We start from the raw sequence: 17,074 nt of genomic DNA on the forward strand, positions 1-17,074 counted from the left end.
TTCATGCAAGGACTTTGCCTGCCAGAAACAAGGTCCATGGAACTCAATAAAGTTCCCATCCTGGCCCCCTGAGGGAGTTTCTTTCTTGTTTTCTCAGAACTAGAAACTTGTTCAGAGAGAGATGAGTCCAGGACACAGTTTTAAGGATGGTCTTAAATTTTGAGGACAGACTGTTTTAAGAGTACAACTGGAGGGGCCGCCCCATCTCCCATTCTGGGCACCAGAATATATTCCAGTGATATGGAAGTTCTTGGAACTACTACATTACTCATTACTTAGGTTGAAAGCCCCAACATTAAAATGTAAATGATAGCTAGAAGGAGAAATGGGTTTTTCTTATTTGCTTTAAGCCATTGGGAGTTAAATGATCTACATAGGACATAGTACTCAGGAAGGAATTGCAGTCATGAATGGAGAAAGACATGATTGGGATGTTTCCCATCATTGAGGTGTCAGAGTCTTGATAGAAGAATGCAGTGTTGAAAATATATCTTTCAACATAGCACCTGTCTCCCACTGAGTGTACTGAAACCTGAATATAGTCAGTGTACCATTCAGAAGTAACCATGTGTCCAACCTGTAGGCCTATTCTTTCTCTGCCCTTCAAATACTCTCTTCTCCCTCATCATGAAAGGCATATGGACAGCACTTGTCTGGGCTCTAGAAAATGGCTAGAAGCCTCTCCTCCCTCCTTTCCCTGTCTTCTTTGTTTCAGAGATGTTTTTGCTCTCCTAATACCTTCACAGCTCCAGTCCTCGCCTAAACATTCCCACACTGAACTTCCTCTTTTATTTCATATTTGAAACATGGTACTTAAATTTTAATTTTTTTCTGCTTAAGAATCTTACATGGCTTCCATTTTAACTTTTCATGTTTCTTTCCTTCCCACTGGAGCTCAGTTTTATAAAACCAGCCCTCACCTCCACCCAGAAAGGAACATCTGATATTTAAGGGTAATAGCGTAACCAAAATATTAAGTGCAAGGACATAGTAATCAATCAACAATCACATAAAATCAATTCTTCTCCTTCAGAGCACTGTTCCTAATAGTCATGTTAAGGGATTATGTGATTAATATTATTTCCTATTGAACTACAACCTTATTAAAAACCTAATACCTAGGACATTGGAAGAACCCAGTAAACATAAATACATAAATAAAAAGAAATTTATAATAGCTTCCATTATGGCTCACCTACATAACACGAACAGTATATATGCAGCAGCACAGGGCAGGCCCAGTACAGAATTGTGAATCTGAGCACAACACACACACAGCCCTAGTTCTCAAGCAGGTTAAATGTAAGATGAAATGGCCATCTCCTTAGTTATTATAATTTGAGAAGGTGGGAAGTTCCCTAGGTCAAAACTTACTTTCACCTGTCTCTCCAGAACCTTACTTTACTATTAATAGACTTGATATTTTAAGCCGATTTACAAATGCAAATGGGCGCACAGTATGTAGAGCATGTAAACTGCTGTCTGGGCTCCTTTTGACCTAATGAATTCTTCCTAAATGAACGATTAGTCTCTAATATTGAGAGCCAGCAGTTGAAAGGGGAAAAAAAATAGGCAAAGGTTTCTGGATCAGATCAGACAAGGAAATGCCAACATGAAAGCAGAAGCCATTGCAAAAAGGCTGTGGATATCGCTTCCTTCCTCTAGCTCTCCTCCTCCTCTAGAAGCTTAGAAAGCTTCTAGAACAGAGCTGCTTGGAGCCCACAGCACCTTAAGGCCAAGGGTCTTTTATCTGTCCTGTCTCACTAAAGATACAGGAACCTGGCTGGAAGAGTTTTGTTCCTGTAATGTCTCATCTCCAATGTGGCCGGCCTGAGAATCGATCCTGATGGTCAAACTTTGAAGTACACATTATGCCCCTTCCATAAGCTATTCCTTTACCAGCCATCAGCTGCAAAGCTGCACAACCCCCTCTGCCCCTCTGCTCCAGTTGTAGCATTTTACCTCATACTTTCCAAGTTAAGTGTTTCTTAAGAACATACCTGTCATCAATGCCCATCTACCACAGCTCCCAGAGACCAGACACATAGGCACAGTAGCATTCCCAAAGAAGAAGGAGTGAGCCGGTAAGAAAGCAACAGGAGCCTTTGTCGGCTCTGGGGCTTCCTTATACAGTGAAAAATAATCTCAGAACCGGGGCTAGATCTGAAATACAGAAAGGGGAACTGACTAGAGAGAAGCAACACTGCAGACAGTGGCAGTGTTCGGGTTTGGTTCCAGATAACTTCTGCTGGCAGGTGGGCATTTCCACTGATGAGAATGACTACATATACGATCTTGGACAGTAAGGGAGTGTGTAAAGCCCTAAGGAAACCCCCAAAGACAACCCCTTCCACAACCATAAGCTCCCTGATAGACTGAGAGAGACCTAGGAACACAATCCTTAGAGCCCACAAGCTAACAATTCAGCTTGGTTCCATCCATGTTTGCTGAGCAGTCACACAGAGTGGGACTCCATGAAGATGCAGGGAAATTCCCAACCAGAAAGAACAAGAGATCGAATCATCCATGAAAGACCCTCTCTGTGGACCTCATTAGAAGTCAGTTAAGGAAGTGGCGCTGTGGCTCAAGTGGCAGAGTGCTTGCCTTGAACTGAAGAGCTCAGGGACAGTGCCCAGTTCAAGCTCCATGATTGACAAAAAAAAAAAAAAAAAGTCAATTAACATACACCACCCTGAAAGTGGCATTCCTGGAAGTGGGTGGTACCTTTGACTTTAGGGACAAGCCACAAATAGAAGTGGGAGAGGTATGCGAAAGCCCAGAGGATTTCTCTGAACCCAGTGCTTTGGCAGGAATAGGCGTCACAAATTGCAGTTTATTTTCCTGCCCTGGGTACATGGCTTCTTTTCTGACCAGATCAGGTACTGCAAACTCTGTGATCTGCAACAGTGGCCAAAGTTATATGCCTCTGAGTGCAGGGCATGCCTCTTCTGCTTTCTTTAGTGGTTGACAAGGACCCACAAAGCTGTAGAAATTGAGTGACAAAGTGAAAGCTGTTTGCTGTTGACTGGGTTGAGAAGACTAAGGCAATAAAAGGCATATGGTGCAGGGGAAGGAATGTGGGCTTGGAACTGGTGGTCCCTAGTCATATCCTGGCTTGACTATGGGACTCGGGACAGGTGCCTGAGCATCTCCAAATCACAGTCTTCTCGGTCTTGTCCCTATGAAATGAGATTAGTATTAACTTTCTTTCTTTAGTATTCTGAAAGGCAGATGAGATCTTGCAGGTAAGTCACGGGAATCATCTGGCAGGCTATTTTGTTTTCCTTATTACTTTCTTACCTCACTTCTTTTTTCTTCTCTCTCTCTCTCTCTCTCTCTCTCTCTCTCTCTCTCTGTCTCTCTCTCTCTGTCTCTCTCTCTCTCTCCTTGAATTCAAAACCTGTCCCTTAGCTTTTTCATTCAAGTCTAGCACTCTACTATTTGAGCCATGTCTTCACTTCTGATATTTTACTGGTTATTTGGAGATTTAAAAAAAAAAATCACACAGACTTTTGTGCCCAGGATGGTTTTACACTGAGGTCTGATCTTAGGCTCCTCAGTACCTAGGATTTATAAGACACAAGCCCCATGGCTCCTGGCAACTGTTTTCTTTGAGTCTTTCCCAAGTCTTACTTTGACCTTTCCACAAAAGGGTCTTCCTTCTTTCACTAAAGAGATGATGATAGCTCTTCCCAAACAGGTCTGTAAATCTCTTTACCTTCCATCCAGGGACTCTGGACTCTGCCTGAGTCTTTCCCTTTGACCATTCTGTGTGCATATCTCAAAAATGCCATATGGATAGACCCACCTGGGGTTTTCCTCTGGATTTTACGATCATAATTTTCTTTTATTTGAAAAAGTCATGTGGTTTCCTTCTTGTACTACACGAAATTACCGATCTACTAGAGCATCGGAGATCCATTCATATTTCACTTAATTTTCAAATGTCCTTCTTTGCCTTGTGTTTACCAGTGAAAATACAAGGCAAGCTAAATTGAAATTTTTGCTATCAACAGAATCTTTTGTCAGCACTGGGGATCAAATCTAGGGCCTTGTGCATTCTAGGTAAATCCCCTACCACTAAACCTGCCTCCCTAGCCCTGTCAAAAGTGTCTTGAATACCAGACTTAAGTATTTTAGCTACTAGTAACATTACTACTTCTATAGTATGTTTCTCGCTTTACTTATTTTATGTAAATTTATTTGAAAAGAAGTCTTATGTTAATACAAAACATCTTAGAAATCTGTATCGTTTGCTGTAAATAAAGGATGACTATAAATAACATACCCCATTGGGCTTGAATTCATAGAGACATAGATTCATATCCTGGCTCCATTCCTGATACTTGTGATTTTAGGGAAATTACTTAACCTCTCTGAGCCTTGGCTCTCTCCTAGAGGTAATACTGTAATAACTCTTGGGGATTAAGTGTCATATATAATGGGACCTAGCACAGAATAAAAAATAAGAATAAAAATAAAATAAGAATTAAAAAAATTAAGTTCTTTTTTTTTCCTGGACAGATTTGTTTTTATTGTTTTCCTCTTACCTCCCTGATTCAGTTCCTGCTTAGAGCAAGGAATATGCATGAGTGATAGGTCAAGCAGTAGAAACAAGGGACCGCATCACATCATGGAATTCTCTGAGTCTCTAGAGTTGCAAAGCTGTAAGGGACATCAGAGATGTCCCCCTAGTCTCAAGCATGGATTCCCCCCTGCCATGTCACTACTAATAGATGCATGTGTAACCTATGCTTTCTTGCTTGTCAAACTGGGAAACTTACTTCCTGATAAGAGGGTCATATGCATGTCTTTTGGTGTTTTTTGTTTGTTTGTTTGTTGGAAAGTCGTGGGGCTTGAACTCAGGCCTGGAAACTGTCCGAGAGCTCTTGTGCTCAAGGTTAGTGCTCTACCAGTTTGAGCCACAGCTCCACTTCCAGTTTTCTGGTAGTTAATTAGAGTTAAGAGTCTCATGGACTTCCCTACTTGGGTTGGCTTTAAACCATGATCTTTTTCTGTTTTTAGATAATACAAGTTTTATTTCTTTTCTTCTTTTTAAATAAGTTTTTCATTGTGAAAATACTGTACAGAGGGGTTGCAGTTACATAAGCAAGGTAGTGAGTACATTTCTTATCCAGCATTGTTGCATTTCTTATCAAAGATTGTTGCCTCCTCCTTTGTTTTTTCCCTACCATCCCTTCCCTCCCACCTCCACAACTACATTTACCCCCACACCTCTACCCCTCCACTCCCACCTTGAGCTATGATCTTTAGATCTCACCATCTCAGCCTTCTGAGTAGCTAGGATTACAGGTATGAGCCACTGGTGTATGGCATGTCTTTTTTTTAAACATTAAATCTCAGCTTTACTACTTCTCACACTCCACCTCCATGGTGCCATTAGATATCATAGTCTGGTTTTTTGGAATGAACAGAATATATTTTTGTGTCTTTTTAAAAAATATAAAACCCTACAAATAACCAAAAGCAATCATATATTTCCTTAACAGTCTTTCCTCTTAATTAAATATCATCAGTGTCTTGGCTTACCGGTCTGCAGGACCCTAAACAATGACACTTCCACTAGCACCCTTCTTCCTGAGTAAGTCATCACAACCTTGAACAGAGAAGGTTCAGTGCTTTGGACCTGGCAGTGATGAGATCACTTTCTTTAATGAGTCAAAGATCACATTAGCTTTACATTAGTTATAGGAAGTTGGCTGAGCATGGTTTTTTTTCTTCACATATTGTGAAAAAATGGTCCTGTTTGTGTGTCAGTATTTAGAGACAACATTCAGCCATTCAAATAGTACTGACTCTCTTCTGTTATCAGAGCCAAGTGTGGTCAGGGTGCTACTTGTAATGGTGATTAATCCTGGCAGATGATGAGTGGAGGTTGAACGGAATGAAGACCATCAATTCCTTGGGTTTGGTGAAGAAGAAGTTACTGTTAACCTCAAAAAACTACTTTCCAAGTTGACCTGCTTCCTCTACTGTTCATCCCTGGATAGTCATAGGTCTGAGGCCCAAGCTGCAAGGAATAACAATGAAAGAGGAGTGGCCATAGATGGTAGCTTTGGGCCTGGAGAGGACAGAAACCTTCCTAATATTGTTGTCCAACTGTTGCCCAAGAAATGGTATCTAGGAACCCTATATTTGGAGCTACTCTCTATGTGACAAAACCTGTGGGCATATAGGAACAACCAAACATTTGGCTAAATTTCCTTATTTTAGTCATGTCTAATGCTCTACCTGAAAGACCTCCTGTGGCCTAGGGTCTAGTGCAGTTGGCAGAGATTCTAGCTGGGCACCAGTAGCTCATCCCTGTAATCCCAACTACTCAGGAGGCTGAGATTTAAGGATCACAGTTCAAATCCAGTTGGGACAGGAAAGTCTGTGAGAATTTTATCTCTGATTAACCACCAGAAAACCAGAAGTGGCACTGTGGATCAAGTGGTAGAGAGTTCGCCTTGAGCTGAAAGAGTTCAGGGACAGTGGCCAGGCCCAGAGTTCAAGCCCCACAAATGACAAAAAAGAAAAAAAAATGGTGGAAATGGTGGTTTGAAGATAGAATAAAGTAATCTCCCCTAGTAATTACTGTAGCATTCTCTGTTGAAAGGCTGATTTGCATTTGCTTTCTGAGCTTTCTGGGCCCAGAGCTGTGTGCGGTGGAAGAAAGAAGAGATGATCCAAGGCTCTTGCAGGATTCTGCAGAAGCCAATGGAAGATATAATACAACAGGTGTCCTGTATTTTTAGAAGTCTTCCTTCTTTTAAGATGCAAGAGGAAGGGAGGTACTTATGAGCAATGGAAGGGAGGCCTTATGAGCAATGGAACACAAAGTGCCCCTCCCTTGGTGCACCCACAGACAACTTCCTCAGGGGTGATGACTCATGCCTAGAGAGGGAATAGCTTCAGCTTAAGGGCCCAGACGTAGGAGATCTTCTTTTACCCCACTCTCCTGGGGGGCAGGGACCCACCAGACTCCACAGGAATACCAAGGGCTCGGATAATCGGGTGCCGATGGCACCAGAGGCTTTGAGGGCCTTGTACAAAGTAAACTATGAATGAGATAAAGAGGAAGAAAGGGACCTCCTGCACGACCAAGATGGAGTCTGCTATCCAAATGAGAGAATGGAGGCTCAGAGTGGAGTTGGGACTAAGTTTAAGGAAATTGATTATCTCTTTTTCTGTGTGTGTGCCAATCTTGGGACTTGAACTCAGGGTTTGAACACTGTCCCTGAGCTTTTGTGCTCAGTGCTAACATTCTACCATTTGAACCATCGTTGAAGATAAGAGTCTTAGAATCTTTCCTGCTCAGGGTGGCTTTGAACCATGGTCATCAGATCTCAGCCTCCTGAGTAGCTAGATTTATAGTCATGAACCAGCAGCACCTGGCAATGATGATCTCTTCTGTATTTGGATTCCTGAGCAGATTTCATAACCTATGCAGTATAGAATCTATGTAGGAAACAAGACTATAAGGAGAATTCTTGAACTGTTCTTCATTTTCAAGTGATGCAGCACAAGCAGAGTCATTCTCTTATTCTCAGCGTTGTTATACAATTTCTGATAATGCTGGGTAGCCAGCCACAGTCCCCAGGACCTGACTCTGCCCTTTTAAGCAAACCCTGCTGGGGTCCTCAGTTCCCTGCTATCACGTGAGAGATAGCACCTAAAATATGCAATGCATTTTCTTTTTACTGTACCTGTAAAATTGCATTTTTAGAAGCCTTGCTCCTTAAAGCATAAGCATATACCAACTATAAAGAGAATTAAAAAACAAGTCATAGACTTGAAGAAAGTATTTGCAAAATACATCTTTATCATATCGATAAAGAAGCGTAGACCCTAAATGATTGACTACATGCGTACTAGTCAATTCTAGTGATGTGATATTTAAGAAAAGCTTTCATCATGGAGACAGTGATATTAAATTGGAGGTTGTCAGGGGCTGGGAGAGAAATGGGAAAAGATACAAAGGAGGCACTCAAGTAATTTCTAGGGTGGTGGAATTATTCTATATAATAGCATAATGGCAGGCACATAAGATCATGTATTTGTCAAAACCATGGAACTACATAACTCAAAGAGGGAATTGTGGTATGTAGCATAAACTTTAGTTAATAATAATGTGTTAACATTGGTTCATTTATCATAACAAATCTATCACACTCATGAAAGACAGTCATAAGAGAGGAAATTGGGTGATGGACAGAAAATGGATGGGAATGCATTGTGGTATCTTCTCTTTCTCTCTGACTTTCTCCGTCTGTCTCTCTCTAAATCTATAAGTGTTCTAAAAATAAAGGCTATTACTTTAAACACACAGATACACTCACATACAAACCACATAAGCCACATTCACTGATTCCTGGCAACATAACTAAATTACCAATGTGACATTTTAGAGGGATCTTAGACTAGTGGGAAAGAAAATCAGCATTAATTTCATAGTCCAAAGGTTCACTTCCCCATGTTGCACACTTATAATCAAATGCCATGCATACAAGGCTGTAAAGAAAAATCTCCAGGGCTGTATTTCTGCTATTTTGATATTTTATGCATATATCTGATGCAGAACCAGAGATTTTAAATCAATTCCTTAGGTAAATTAAAGAAAAAGTCCCACATTTTCTAAAGGCCAGATCAATGTTTAAAAAAAAAAAAGCTTTCAGTTCCATTTTTTTCTGGAGGAACATTCTTAGAAATGTAGTGGGTTTCTCTCTTCTTTGAAGGGGGGGTGGGATACAATCTTATCTTACACTAAAAGCAAACTTCATATAGTTAAGCATTAGAAGTTGAGTCTTTCTCCCTCCCAGATTGTACTTATATCAGAGAAGATAGTCTTTAAAGTAAAGACTATCTTACTCCTTTTAACACAGATCCACTCCCCTTCTCACCTTGCTTTGTCAGTCTCCCTAGATGTCCCGAGGTACCTGTCTTCTTGAATTCACTTTCTCGGGATGCAAATACATACCATTCATGCGTGCTAGGGAAGAGGCAACATGTATTGTCTCTTAACTTGGACTCTTACCAATTTCTGAACGCGAGATCTAGGACCTAACAGCACACTTTGCCTAGCTGTGCTCATGGGAGAAGTCAGAAAGTCAGAGGACACGAGCAGGTATTTGCAGAATTTTATCAAGTGAAGCAAGTCTCTATCTGTCAACATCACACGGTAGCTTAATAAACATACCCAAACTTTAGCAACAAAGTACAGTTATTGGGATTTATTGCATTCACTTACATTTAAAAATGAACATGAAGGAAAAACTGGTCAAAAGGATAAAAATCATTACTACGGTGCGTGCAATTTTAGAAAAAAAAGTGCTGCTGTGCCACAGAGGACTAGGCATTTGCTTTATGGGTATTGCTGATGGGGAGGATGAAGACGGACTGAGGAAGCCCTCAGTCCAGTGAAAATCACTACTAGAGATGAGGAGCCCATAATCAGACCTACTGTCTGAGCGTGGTCTATGGTCTAATGGAGACATGGCAAAGTGGAAACAAGAGATCTTAAGAAGTGTGCAGAATAGGGCACATCACTGTGGTCAAGTGACAAAAGCCTGAGCACAGGTCAGGGAACCAATGTTAATTAAGCCAGAGGGCTGAAGTGGAGGAGGACTGGGGAAGAGATGGATTCACAAACTTTCCCTCATGGATACCAGAGCCAGAGTATAGCAGCAAGACAACATCCAAAGCGCCCTTCCTACTTTGCCTTCTGCTGTATATGCAAACACTTCATGGAAAGAGCTGAGCCAGGTGTCAAGATGCATGGGAACTTGTAGTAACTATAGATGCCAGGGACGCATGAAGACAGGCATTATTGGGCTTTGTTCCTCTGTATCTCTGCAATATTTCCCATCTCCCAATAACACCTTAAGATCTGTAGACATCATTGCACCAGTTAGTCTTTCTATTTTTTAAATCTCTTTTCATCCATTCAACAAACCCCACTAGACCTGCCTGAAGACAGGCACTTGACTTATCCTAGAGTTCAAGATATTCTAGAGAAGAGTGGTCCCTGCCCTCCTGGAGCACATCCATCTAAGAAGTCAAGGGAAGAGCCATCAAGTGATTTTCAAAACACCCAACTTTAGTTAGGGGCATTGTCCTCATAGGTCAGTATTACCTTAAGAGTATGAGGTAGATTCTTTTTTTTTCACAAAATATATTTTTATTGTTATTGCAAAGGTGATGTACACAGGGGTTACAGTTACATAAGTCAGGTAACGAGTACATTTCTTTTTGAACAATGTCACCCCTTCCCTTGCTCTCTTCCATTTTCCCCTCCCGTCTCCACCCACAATTTGTATAGCTCAACATAGTTTCTAGTGAGTATCACTGCTGCATTTGTTCAGCCTTTGTCACACCCTTTCCATGCCCCCTGTTACTCTCCCAAAGGTGATTTGGGGAAAGGAAGGGGAATAACAAAATGGTGAAACAAAGGACAAAGGGTGAACCAATGCAACAGCGATACTCACAAGACAGTTTGTTGGCAATGAACTTAACAACTTGGGAGTAGGGGAGTTGGTGAGTAGTGGGGGAGGGAAAATGGGAGAAAAGGAGAGAGAGGGTAATAATGTTGGACAAGGAATGTATTCATTACCTTGATTATGTAACTGTAACCCCTGTACATCACTTATACAATAAAGTCAAATTAAATTTTTAAAAAATCTTAGCTTCTGAATCTCTTTGTTTTCTTCGCTGTTACCAGGGCTTGAAGTTAAAGCCTTGTCCTCATTCAGATTGCTTCCTCACAGCTAGCTCTAACCACTTGAACTTTTTTTAAAATATATTTTATTGTAAAGATACTGTACAGAAGGGTTTTTTATTGTAAAGAGACTGTACAGAAGGGTTCTATGAGTAAGGTAATGAGTACATTTCCTATCAAGCATTGTTACTCCTCCTTTGTTTCCCTCCCCACCTCCCCAATTCTTAGCCCGCCCCCCCCAAGTTGTAAAGTTCATTTTCTTTCTTTTTTTTAAATTTTTTTTGTGAACATACTGTACAGAGGGGTTACAATTACATGGGCAAGATAATGAGTACATTTCTTATCAAGCATTGCAGCCTCCTCCTTTGTTTACCTTTCACATCCCTTCCCAGCCTCCCCCCCCCCCCCCGTCCCCCACCCAATCCTCCCCCCACCCCTACCAAAGTTGTAAAGTTCATTTTCGACATGACAACTTGTACTTCATATGAGGTAGATTCTGTTCAGGTTGTATAGCTTATAACCAAGGAAAGTTTCCCCACATCTTTTGGTTCAAGAACCAGCTTCTCTGGGAAGCACACTGGCTTCTTTTCTGGTCACATTTAAAATGGCCCCAGGGTCTGCAGAACCTATGGTCAGGGTTAGCACTGCAGAGAATCCTACAGGTCTTCATGTCTAGGGATAGATCAGGGAATCCTTGTCTTACCCTCAAATTTAATAACTCCACACTCAAGCTGTTCAGTAAGGCTCACAATATTTCTCCAACTTCAGAACAGTATACAGATGACCTACTGTTCAGCCAACAACAAAACTACATAAAATTTTCCTAAGATGAGTGAAATATGCAGCAGCAAGTTTAAAAGTCAATATCAAGCTGAACTCCGATGACTCATGACTGTAATACTAGCTACTGTACTCAGGAGGCTGAAATCTGAAGATCAGAATGCAAAGCCAGCCTAGGTCTGCAAATCTGAGAAAGTCTTATTGCAAGTTAACTTGCAAAAAAAAAAAAAAAAGAGCTGGAAGTGTAGCTGTGGCTCAAGTAGTAGAATTCAGCCATGAGCAAAAAAATCTAGATATTAACACTCAGACTCTGAGTTCAAGCTGTGGGGTATGAGTGCAACACACATGCGCATGCACACTCACGGGCACACACACACACACACACACACACACACACACACACACACACAGCCATACCAATAAGTTGTCAACATGTGTGATGTCACTTTTCAGAACTCAAAAAGAAATACCAGATTCCAAACTTACTATCATTTCGACCTTACCTGCAAACATCAAACATGTAAGATTTTGTACTTACATATTCTGAGATACTGTCATGTCCCTGATAGTCTCAGTTAGAAGAAATAGAATGAGGTAGTATTCTAAATGTAAACGTTGCTGGAAAAGTTAAGCCCATATTTCTTTTCTTTGTGCGGAGGTGGAGACACCACACATAACAAAACTAACACGTATTAACAAATAGCAGCATATTTGAAATTTAGGGAAGTATGAAATTGGTGAAAGCACCTTATGCAAAATATTTATAGAAGACACTAAATAAAATGTATACTGCAAAGTAAAATAAAGTAGATTGGGACATAGCCAACATAGCCAATGTAATTAAGTTTATTTTAAAAAAGGAAACGCTGATTTTTTTAATGTTTCTACTTCACAACAGGGGTGGGGAAGGACATGGCACACTCAAAGTCTCAGTTCCCTATGACATCCTTGTCACCAGAAGCCATGCACAGAAGACATATGAACCCTTGATACGTGTATTTATCCATCTGGATTGCAGGCTTCAAGTTTGTGGTGCAGGACAGTTGAGGTAATTTTGCAGCTCCTTCCCACTTCCTTCACATGCCTTCATGTGGAAGATCCCAAGGGCCCACAGCCACACAAGGCTAACTAGGAGAAAGTTTCCCAGGAAAGCAAGACTTGTCCTTCCTGCTCTTCACTTTTAACGTGCTTCTACCTGAGCTTTACTCAAATGCTCTTTAATATTGAAAACGATCTGAAATAAGCCAGGTACCATTTTAGATGAGCTGTTGGCATTTTTTTAAGGAAGGACATTTATAAACCAACCTGACCATTGCATGACATGGACTAGAGGCAAAATATTGCCTTCGAGTTGTACTTTCACTCTGTCGGGGCTACTTACATACAATCAGAAGAGATGATTTTTAAAATAGGTGTTGTGTGTTTTGGTTTGGGCCTCTTGGGATGCCTGTGGCCAGAAAGAAGGGCCAGGGCCAGTTTCAAAACTGTGGATCACACATGTTGCATTTATGTCACCCTTGCGCACTCACTACCACCTTCCAAGTCATTGATGGCTCATTTTGGAGACTTCATCACCTCTCCCTGGAGTATTACAATAGCTGGTGATGAAACTTCCTTCCTTTAAAGACATGTTCCTTGTTCCTCTGAACAAGATCCACAGGCCCTTGAAAGGCCAAAAGCTATCTTCCTCTGTTATTGATGTCACCCACACCATACAACTTCCCACTGGTTACACTAGAACCATTCACTCTTTCTCAACTCCTAAGACCTTTGAAGATGTTTTGCTCCTTTACAGTTGCACAAGATGTTCCTTCTGTCCACTACTCTTTCCAAGCCAGATCCTATTCTTTCTCAAGCTCCACACCACTCCTATAATCCTAGCTACTCAAGAGGCTGAGATCTGAGGATCAAGGTTTGAAGCCAGCCTGGGTAGGAAAGTCCATGAGACTCTTTTCTCCAGTTAACCACCCCAAAGCTGGAAGTGGATATGTGGTTTAAATGGTAGACAGTTAAGCCTTGAGCAAAAACAAAAACAAAAAATAAACAAAAACACCCAATTAAACAAAAACATAAAGCCCTGAGTTTAAACCCCAGTGCTGGCACAAAGAAAAAAAAAGAAAAGATCCAGATCACTTCATAGTTGACCTCTCCCTTGCTATGCTTCCCTTCTTTCCCTTCCCTTTTTTCTACATCTACGTCTTCTTCACTCCCAAACCACAAGACCTCTTGGTTTGTTACAACAGTTTCCTTATGGTGTTTCACTGCTCAGATGGGTATTCTGCCCTGAGAGCCTCCAGGATGAGAACACGTCACTCCTTCTTGCATCCTTAGTACTTATCACAGTACCCAGTCCAGAGTGAGCTCAGTACGTGTCTACTGATTCAAGTAAATATCTGTTAATTTATTGCTATTTGCTAGTATTCTGGAACACATAGTGCATTCTAAATACATGACTTAATGTATCTTCGGGATAGTATAAAAAGTTTTATTTGGGGAGGAGGAAACTGGTGGAGAGTAAAGAAAGGGTGACATTGTCCACAAAAAGAAATGCACTCACTGCCTGACTTAGGGAATGGTAGCCCCTCTGTATAACCCTTTGATAATAATAATGAAATTATTATTTTAATGTACTACAAAAAATTTTAACACAAAGTTTTATTGATAAGAAAATTGATTATCAGAGAGTTTAGACCACTTGTCAGGATCACATAGCTCATGATGTGAAGTTTTGAATTTTGTGCTAATACTGGGGACTGAACTCAGGGTCTGGGCATTGTGCTTTAGCTTAAGCCACAGCTTCACTTTTGGCTTTTTGCTGGTTAACTGGAGATAAAAAGTCTCATGGAGTTTTCTGCCTAGGCTGGCTTTGAACTGTCATCCTCAGATCACTGCCTCCTGAGTAGCTAGAATGACAGGCACAAACCACTGACACCCAGCTGATTTTAAGTTTTTGGCAAGGTATAGAATTGAATCTGTTTGAATTTATAGTTCAACGTGCTATGTAGGTATATTGGAATGTCAGATGGACTTCAGTATACATTTTTTTTGAACTGAATGCTGACTAGGCTTGGCACTCTTTGAGTATGTGTCTTCACTGTGCTTCTTATTAATTATGCATTCTTCATTGTTATTAAACTTCTCTAAACCTATTTCCTCATTTTTCCCAGTGGGGAAAATAATATCAAACCTATGTGGCTCTAGAAGGTTTAGGAATGATAGCCACATAAATGTCCTAGCCTAGCCCCTGGCTGATCCTGGCTGTAACAGCAATCATGTGCTCCATCCTGCTCAGATCCATGCACTTGACATTCATCCTCCCATACACACACCTGTCCTCACCATTTAAAGGTATTAGAAGCATTCAGCTCTCTAGTAGATGATGATACTGAGGCTCAGAGAAGTCAACAATCAGTCCAAAATTCCTTTAATTGGAGAGGATATTTTTCTTAAGGCCTCTCCAGGTAAGATCTAGGGTTCAATCTATTGTCAACCAGGTTTACTTTGCGTGTTCACATACAACACTTATGTGAACTTAAGTTACACTTAAGAAGCTAGAGTTTGGATTATTTTCTTTTTTTCCCTCTTGAATTTCACTTCCTGGCAGCTACGAACACCTATCAAGTCCAAGACTTCTGCAGACGGAATCTTGGGTCATCTAGTGGATGAGTATATTAACTTCTCCACCTTAATGTCTTCATCTTCTCTATGGAACCCTCACTTGATTTTTCCCCTCCATCCCAATTCACTTCCTTCCAAACCCTAGGCAGAGATCTTGGAGAGAAAGTAAATGGATTCTGCCTTAGAATCTGGTATCTTCAGGGATGTGAGCTGACTGGGTCCAGACTTGCACATAACCTGCACTCGGACTCTCAGCCTTACCTTTTCTGCAGCACCAAGCAAGTCATAGACATGAGTAAAACTAGACACATGGAAAGAAGATTGCTTCTCCCGACTGGAAGGCAGTAAGTCTTTACCAGATGGGTGGGTTGTTCTCGTGTGGAAAGATGGCACACTGTTACCAGAGGCTCTGATGCTCCCAGTGGAGCTAGAGATGCAGGCCTGTGTGAATTCTCCAGATGTCTGAAACATTCACAGCTTAATTATAATGGAAGGTTTTGCTTTCTTTTGCTGGTTTGTCAGTTCTCTGTCTAGGGATCATCTGCTGTCCATCTGGTTTAGTTCTTGACCCTTGCCCAGATTTTGTTCTGTCCATGACCACTGGCTCCTTGCCTGGCTCTTGTCAGGGAAGTAGTAGTTCCAGTCTCCTCCTTTCTAGTTCTGACTTACCATAGCCATGCTATTACATTCTTAATTCACTCTATCTACTATATCCATAATTACCTCACTGTCCTTTTAACCTCGGTTGCATTAAACAAGGTCAAGAAAAAAACAGATGGCCTTGGCCCAACTAGCCAAAACCAAACACTGAGCTGTTATGAACAGTCCTTACCTTTCCAACTTCTCTCTCTGTCTCTCTCTGTGTGTCTCTCTCTTTATGTCTCTGTCTTTGTCTCTCTCTGTCTGTCTGTCTGTCTGTCTCTCTCTCTTTCTGTCTTGGTCTTTGGCCTTGAACTTGGGACCTGGGTACTATCTCTGAGCCACAACACCACTTCTGGCTTTTTTGAGTAGTTTATTAGAGATAAGAGTCTTGTTTTTTTTTTTTGTTTGTTTGTTTTTTGGGTCCGGACGTGGGGCCTGAACTCTGGGCCTGGGCGCTGTCCCTCAGCAATTCAGCTCAAGGCTAGCACTCTACCACTTGAGCCACAGCGCCACTTCCAGCTTTTTTCTTTTTGCTTATGTGGTGCTGAGGAATCGAATCCAGGGCCTCAGGCATGCAAGGCAAGCGCCCTACCATTAAGACACCTTCCCAGCCTGAGATAAGAGTCTTATGGGGACTTTTCTGCGCCTACTGGCTTCAAACCTCAATCTTCAGATCTCAGAGCTCAGTAGCTCGTATTATAGGTATGAGCCTCTGGGGCCTGACTTCCCTTGATAAATCAGGTTAGGCTGTCCTGGCCTGCAGGAAAAGTTTGGAGACTAGCAGCTATCCTTGAGATTTTGGGACTATACAGAAACCACAGTCTCATCACTCACTTCTGTTCTCTGAAGGTCTGTGTTGGATGATCCTAGCTTCCTGGCTGAGTTTCACCAATACATTGCTTTTGAACTTGATTATTTCCAGGACAATGGAAATTCACTCTATAGATTTGGTAATTCCTGTCAAAAAATCACCCCTATTTTTATAATGCTGCAAATCTAGAAATAACCACTGTATTTCAATATATTTGCTTGATACCTTTTTCCATTATTAAAAAAAATCACTTTCCAGTTTATTATAATTTATGTAATTATCCATTATGTATGCATACATTCAATCTTTTATTCTTAATTTTTCATTATATTGAATAATTACAATAAATATTTTGTGCACAAGTCTGTTTTTATATCTTTTATCTGATTAGTTAGATCCCTAGAAGTAAATTGTTAGAGAAACATGTATAAACATTTCCTATAATAAAGAAAAGTAGTAGTTTATGTATATCCTAGAATTAGAAGTTCAAATTTGATTACAGTTAC

The 17,074-nt window shown here is 40.9% G+C and overlaps 1 protein-coding gene across 4 annotated transcripts in view; it reads right to left on the minus strand.

Annotated features, from left to right (window-relative positions):
* The window catches only part of Cd86 (CD86 molecule), a 68,615-nt gene that overhangs the window by 38,316 nt on the left and 13,225 nt on the right, over positions 1-17,074 (minus strand). The window contains exon 1 of one of the 4 annotated variants that reach the window (XM_070030096.1): positions 12,036-12,046. The exons of 2 other annotated variants lie outside the window; for them this stretch is intronic. Coding sequence is in view for 1 of the 2 variants with exons in the window: in XM_070030093.1 (XP_069886194.1) it covers positions 2,001-2,017 (17 nt within the window). In the remaining variant the exon portion in view is untranslated. Of the gene's footprint in view, positions 1-2,000; positions 2,149-12,035; positions 12,047-17,074 lie in introns of those variants that run through there. One more of the 4 variants, XM_070030093.1, reaches the window with a different exon arrangement.

The sequence above is a fragment of the Dipodomys merriami genome, unplaced genomic scaffold, assembly GCF_024711535.1.
Source record: "Dipodomys merriami isolate MVZ:Mamm:240054 unplaced genomic scaffold, mDipMer1.0.p SCAF_2, whole genome shotgun sequence".
Lineage (NCBI taxonomy): Eukaryota > Metazoa > Chordata > Mammalia > Rodentia > Heteromyidae > Dipodomys > Dipodomys merriami.